This window comes from Sinocyclocheilus anshuiensis, unplaced genomic scaffold, assembly GCF_001515605.1.
Source record: "Sinocyclocheilus anshuiensis isolate Anshui unplaced genomic scaffold, SAMN03320099.WGS_v1.1 scaffold12, whole genome shotgun sequence".
NCBI classification, from domain to species: Eukaryota; Metazoa; Chordata; class Actinopteri; order Cypriniformes; family Cyprinidae; genus Sinocyclocheilus; species Sinocyclocheilus anshuiensis.
The window spans coordinates 219,779-227,247 of NW_015555713.1; the positions used below are offsets into that span (position 1 = coordinate 219,779).

Below are 7,469 nucleotides of genomic sequence, written 5' to 3' on the forward strand. Positions count from 1 at the left end.
GCACACACACATAGAGCGGGATAATACGCAGAGCGTCACACCACGTGAAAGTAAATCCTGAGTGGTGAACTAATAAAAATATTAAAAAAGGATTTTTTACACGGCACCCCTGCTCTCGACAGACGCGGCACCCCGGTTGGGAAACACTGGTCTAAATAATGCCACGAGTGGGGCTTGAGGAAGTGACGTTGCCTGCATCTGCGCAGTGCGACCTGATGCAGCCCCTGAAGTGAGACACAGGAAACAGAAATACTGCAACATAATAATAATAATGCGACTAAACGAGACGAAATAACGTTATAACATTTCGTTTCGTCTCATTTTGGTCAACGAAAATGAAGAGACATTTTAGCATAGTTTTTATTTTGTAAACCACATTTAGTCTCGTTTTTATTCGTCAACAATATTGCATTATACATTTAATTATAGTCATCGTCACATGACCAGCATTTACGTTGCGTCTCGTCTCGTTTTCGTCACGTGATAAAGGTTCATTGACGAAGATATTTAGTCAATTTTCGTTGATGAAAGCAACACTAATTGCAGGACTATAATTATTATGCACTATTGTGTGTAATATTTTGATTAGTGATATTTACAGTGGCTTGGTAAAAGTTAGCTACTTATGTGATAGACGCCAGTTAGGGTTGTAAACTGTATAAAATTGGCTGGTTATTTTATTCTTTTGCAGACTGAAGTGGGTTAGCATGTTAGCAACAGTTGACAGAGTAGAGTTAGCCTTTTAGCCTGTCTCGTCAAATTAGCCCATCTCCACTGAGTGCTGCAAGCTATAGACAGGCCACTCGCTTCACTGCCCTCAGACTTAAACAACCTTGCTTCACTGTTTTGTCATTTTTGTCTCCTTTTTCTTGTTTTCCATTCTGACTTCCAATACTGTCCTTTCTCACTATCGACTGAGTCACGGCTAACACATGAGGGGAATACCTGCTGACAAGGCACACAAGCATCTAGCATAATTTCATTGTATGTGATCTCAAACGTATATATCCTGGCCCGATGGTAATCATTGTTTCTGGCAAAATACTGTAGTCACTAAAGTAAAACTGTGGTAACTTGGCATTAGCAGCTACTGTTATGATTCTTTTTGACCACATCAGTATGGACGCGCTCACTCTTTGTAGTCGTGCATGAGCGAATGTCGGTTAGTATTACAATCAGCTTAGAAGGTCAAAATGAAACCTGAAGGGGTTTTAGGGATGTTGCAGCATGCTGAGGGCCAAAGCTACGTCTCAGCACTATGTGTTTGAAGAAGTGACAAAACCTGTGTTTAGAAATATGACAAAATTTACCCAAATGAAGATATTAATTTGTTCCTGTAGATTGTAAATCAAGCAGCAATTTGCTAATGCGGTTAGACATGCAGATTAGCTCATATTATGTTTTTAAGTGTGCACATCCTTTAGCGCATTCATGTGCTTTTTAATTCAGGAGTGTTTTGATTTGAATTTAAAGGAGAAGAGAGGATCTAAAGAATCACAATTCAGTCGACTTCCAGTGAAGGTCCAGTGAATAGGTAATGTGGGCAGTGTGCGTTGAGTAGGCATGAATTATTTAGGGAGTGTGTTTAAAGAGAAGGACACCGAGACGTATTACCCTGATAATGAGCAAGAGACGAACAGATTTAACACACGAGCACACACACACTTATGCCATATACACACAGCTAGCCTGAAAAAGAGTACTGCACAATTACACAACTGCACACACACTTTGAATTATAGGCTAAACCAGAAAATTTACCATTTTGAATAAGCATAGAAAGTAATAAAATTTATCAAACCATATTTTATTTTATTTATTGTTATTTATTTTTGCACCTTCTCACAACTTTGCATAATAGTAAGGTTTGATAAATCTGACAAAACCTCCTTTTGTGGGCATCTAGGGATATTTCATTTTTACTTTATCACTGCAAAAAGTTTTATTTTAGTGCCAAGGTCTGGTCTTTAGTAATTACCTTAAGTATAGGATGTTAAGTATGTGATGTTATCATTTACAGCAGATGTGTTCAGATAGGATACTGAACACATAATTTCCTCAGTATAAATAAAACAGCAGTCAATATAAAGTCTCAATCCTGATAGAAAAACGTGTGTGTGTGTGTGTGTGGTCCTCAGGGGCATTCAGGCACTGCAACAGGAGAGAACGTGACATAACGGCCTGATGATGTCAGACACAGGAAATGCTTAGAGAGTGAACATATGTATCTAACTAATGAACAGACGGTAAATGTACCAGCAGCCTCTCTGTCCATGTCTTTTCTTCCTTTCTTACTGTCTCTTCCCCTCTTTACCACAAGTACTATTTCTCTTATCTTTCTTAGCCTTTCTCTTTGTTTCTTTCCTCACAGCGTTCTCTGTTTAATTTAGTTTGCCTCTCTCTATATCTGGCCATCTGTTTCCAAACGTTATTCTTTAATTAAGATGGTGCTTGGGAAGCTGTCTTAGGCACCTGCCACAAGTTGGCTCCGACCCTATTCATTACACCCTCTCCCCACGCGCATGTTCCTCCTTCTTTTCTCCCATCATCCTCTCATCTTTCCCTCCACTTGCCCTGCTGAACTCTCCCCATCCAATCTCTTTGCCAGCGCAGTCAGGGCTGATCCATCTCAAGCTTTCCAAATGCAATAATCCAACAGTAGACACCATGCCAGAGACTGCATGTACGTGGACGTACCATATAACTACACATTGTTTGAAGGGGAAAAAAATCCCTCTCCATCTTTGTGTTTTATCCTCTCATATCTCTTTGATGTGGGCTAAATATGTGCAATAGGAATAATATGTTTTATATTAGTAAGATCCCACAATAGCTATGCAGAAATACAATCTTAAGAATGTTAATAAAACTGTCCAGAACCTCAAAAAAAAAAAAATCTTTCTAAAAAAATTCTAAAAATAGGCTTAATTTTAAAATCAAATTTTTCATTCTACAAATTCATTACATAAATGTATCCATTTCTTATTGATTTTTGAAATTATATATTGAAATTATATAGTATGTGAATTTAATTGTAAATATATCCTTATCAACACAGCTTTCTCAACATGCATTGTGTATTGCATTGTTCACGAGAGTATCACGACGCATGTGTGTGCCTTCCTCTGCTTGTAAACAAGGTGCAGCGCATGCTCTACGTCAGAATGCCAGCTCCTGCGTCAGCAGCACCACACGCATTCTTTGTGGTACTCTCGTGAACGCACGTCGACACGGAAGAGAAGAAATTGTTGAATGAAGTCGTTATTTTTGTTTTCTTTGCACACAAAAAGTATTCTCGTATCTTCATAAAATTACAGTTGAACCACTGATGTCACATGGACTATTTTAACAATGTTCTTACTACCATTCTGGCCTTGAACGTGGTAGTTGTTTCTGTCTATGCAGGGTCAGAAAGCTCTTGGATTTCATCAAAAATATCTTAATTTGATAAACGAAGTTCTTATGGGTTTGGAATGACATGAGGGTGAGTAATTAATGACATAAGTTTCATTTTTTGGGTGAACTATCCCTTTAAAAATATCACTCATCATTTAATCAGCAAGGATGCAAGTTAATGTAAAGAAATGTATATTGTTACAAAAAACTTAAGTAGGCCTCTTTCAAATAAATGCTGCTCTAAACTTTCTATTCATCAAAAATCCAGAAAATACAAATTATTATATTTAAAATATTACGCCGGAAAAACGGTTTTCATAACATTAATAATAATAGAAAGAAATGTTTCCGGAGCAGCAAATATTAGCATATTAATATGATTTCTGAAGGATCATGTGACACTGAATAATGATGCTGAAAATTCAGCTTTACCATCACAGAAATAAATTACATGTTAAATTACAATAGAAAACAGCTATTTTAAATGGTAGTAATACTTCACAATATTACTGTTTTACTGTATTTTTGATCAAATAAATGCATCCTTGGTGAGCACGATAGACTTATTTTAAAAACATTTTAAAAATCTGACCAACCCCAAACGAACTGATATATTTATATTTTTATTTATTTTTTCCTTTGGTACAACCAGGTTATTAGAATAGTGTATGTTCATATACACTATGAAGATATAAGCTTTAGTGTGTTTGAGTCTGTTCGTGTTTTTATGCTCTTGGTCATGCAGCATATGGCATATATTTTTCCTTAATTTCATGTAACATAGTACATTTCAACCAATTTCCCATCAGCCCCTAATTCTCAGCGAGTATGTATTTCTATGTGTCTCGGGAGGGAATGTGCTAAGAACAAACACTAGCGTGGCTGTTTAGTGAATTTGCCCCTCTGTGTTTCGAGTCATGCTGTGATTGATAAGGTCACACTACATAGTGTGTGTTTATGTCCATTATTAGCATATCCGTATATGTACAGTACATGCTCCTGAGATCATCCACCTGTGATTTACATGTAATAACATGTCAGGGTTTTTTTCCTCTTGATCTGAGTGGTGATATTTGCATATGTGATTACATTGCAGTCAATGACACTGGGAATCATTTGCAATGGTAATCAGTGTTTGTGGATAAAGTGACCTTGATGAACATGTGTGGCATTTATGGTGTGCATTACAAGATGTGACAGCTGTTTGTGTGTGTGTCTTACCCATGGTCTTGAGAGAGGAGTATTTGTTGAAGCCCATGTTGTTGTGAGGCTGGGACAGAGTCATTACGGGACTCAAAGTAGGATGCGTGACATTATTCAGGTGGTTATGCTCTGAAGGAAGAGAGAAAGCACAGAAGGAGAAGGAGGACATGAAGGAACGAGAGAGCAAAGAGGAGAGAGAGGGACACAAGGAGGAGGGGTGCGTTAGTAAATGGGAAGTCAGCACATTTATAGAGAGATGAGTCATGTGATTATACAGTAAAGGAGAAAGTCTGCCGTTAAGTTCAGCGAGTAAAGGAAAACGAAGGACATGCATGAGTCTTATAGCTCAGAGGTTCCTGTAGAGTACGGCGCTTGCAACATCAAGGTCATGGATTCAGTTCTCAGGGAACTAATGCTATGTATAGCTTGGAATTACTTTGTGACTTTAAATAAAAGTGTCTGTTGTATAATTGTGAATGTAGGCTGCTGTTGCATAACGCTGCAATCTTAATGAAGTTCTCAGTTATGTTTTATGCAAGTATAGTGCAAAACGTTTTTAATTAGTTTTTTTTTACTTGCTTCCCAGTTAAAATATCTGTAAAAATCCTTAAAACAAGAATAATTTACTTTAGAAGTGGCAATGCGTAAGATATTAAGACTAGTTTTCAGAGAAATAACAGTATCTTTTTGTCCCTTTAAAGCCTAGTGTGTCATATTTGATATGCAAATTTCAGAAGGCCTCTAAATTAACATGATCAAAAACTTGCTGAAAAACCTGTTGTAGACTATCTACTCCATGCCTTCTGTCGTCTGATTGGTAGTTTATATTTTTTTTAGTCAGTAAAAGGCCTTTTAGTATCATTCTAAAAACTACATTGTGTATTTTTGCTGTAAAAACTTAGTTTTACATAAGAGTATACATAAGAATAACTTTTATTTTGTTAGTAATATTTCAAGATAAACACTAACTGGGAATTACTTGATTCTCCATACAATATTTCTTAGAGAAATCTTTTATTCTATCAGTCATCATGTATTGCATTGCATTATATGTTTGTCCCTATAAAATAAAAACTACAAGGCTTTGATCATAAAAATTAAGCATTTAAATATAATTTTGCTTTGACATATTATTGGGAGATACAGAGTGACAACTAATGTTTATATGCATTTTATATAAGTATGACTAAACTGTTATCGCGATCTCACTGATTTACATTACAAGCAACCAGAATTTATCTTAGTTTTTGAGCATATAAATATCTGCTCCAAATTGCATCTTTTTGCTCAGTTTGGGCTTCTGAATTAAACTGAGACATTTTTTACCTCCTTAAGTATAAGCTCCATATTCTCCTATATCATACTATATGAGCCATAAAAGCCGGACGTATCGAATATTTAGTTATTGTGAATGTATTTTGTCTAAATACACTGGCAGATTTTTTCCTGTTTCAGGTATAAACAAGTTAAAAATAAGTGAAACAAAATCTACCAAAATACATAAGACAAAATACACATATATTAATAAGATTCTTAATATCTATGAAATGTCACTTCTCAAAAAAAAATCCTTGTTTAAAGGTTTTCTAGATATTTTAAACTGGAAAACCTTCTTAAAATCTCTTTTTAGAAATAAAATAGACAATTATTGAAACATATACAAGTGTAGAGCTGAAAAATTAATGTGGACAGCAAAGCCTCAGATCAGTTGGTCTTGGAAGAATTCGATGAGAAATGTTTGACTTCATATAGAGGACAGTGAACACCCACAAACTTTTTGGCAGTTTTGGTTCCTGTTTTTATTTTTTTACCCATTCATTTTCTTCATAGGTATTTCAAACAAATCCAACCATCTTCGACATAAATCAAAAGCAGAAAAATGTTTGAAAGTCAAAAATACAGGCTACGTGACCGGTCTACGTGCCGGTCTACGGTCTACTTATTCACAATCACAAAAGTAGATATTTTTTGCATCTGCTTTAAAGCCTTACTGGTTAAACGTTTCTTTCTTGTGCTGAACACAAAATAAGATCTTTTGAAGAATCTGGGTAACCAAACAGTTGCTTGTCCTTATAGACTTTGATAGTAGGGGAAAAAAATACTATGGAAGTCACTGGACCAACAACTGTTTGGTTTTCCACCTTCTTCAAAATAGCGTTTATGTTTAGCAGAAGAAGGAAACTCATTCAGGTTTAAAACAACTTTTGAGTGAGTAAATGAAGGTATAAAAATAAAACACTAGCCTATTTTTGGGTGAATTATTCCTTTAAAGTCCACATTAACCAGAAGTTGCTGCCGACTTTATTTCAGTGTAGTGACGTATTTCCAGCTGAAACAGAATATTGAATAGAGGGCGTCATTTTATTTTTGCGCTCCTCCTCTCTGTCTCTCACTCATAGCAACCTAACGGTTGGAGGGGTGTGTTTAAGGATATATTCTGCCCAAGCCGTCAAACTGACGTCATGAGAGAAGGAATGCCATTCCAGAGCGGAAGCAAATGTTCAGATTTTGATTAAAGATTACCAAGACAAACATTTTTTTTCAGCGGATTAACTTACACGGATTAATTGTTCACATCAAGACTAGCAATGTGCGCTAGTAAAGTAAATAAAGTCAATTTTGATTTCATGCAGACTTTAATATTAATAAAACACCATATACAAAGAGATAAATCACTCACTACTCTTGACTGAAAAACTTTAATGCAGTTGCTTTAATAGGAATCAATGTATATAGTGTTCCCTTTCATGGGAACTTCGAACTGCGTCCTCTAGGGGTCGCTATGGGGAACGCCTCGTCGTGACCCGTGTCTGAAGCATACATTGAAAAAACACCAACTCGTTGGCCGGCGACAGCCATGACGTCACTAC

At 36.1% G+C, this 7,469-nt stretch overlaps 1 protein-coding gene across 4 annotated transcripts in view; it reads right to left on the reverse strand.

Annotated features, from left to right (window-relative positions):
- Positions 1–7,469, reverse strand: part of LOC107672141 (protein shisa-9-like) — a 77,564-nt gene that overhangs the window by 6,635 nt on the left and 63,460 nt on the right. For 3 of the 4 annotated variants that reach the window (XR_001632291.1, XR_001632290.1, XM_016465240.1), the window contains exon 4: positions 4,618–4,728. The exons of the other annotated variant lie outside the window; for it this stretch is intronic. Coding sequence is in view for 1 of the 3 variants with exons in the window: in XM_016465240.1 (XP_016320726.1) it covers positions 4,618–4,728 (111 nt within the window). In the remaining 2 variants the exon portion in view is untranslated. The remainder of the gene's footprint in view (positions 1–4,617; positions 4,729–7,469) is intronic. 4 annotated transcript variants of the gene reach the window in all.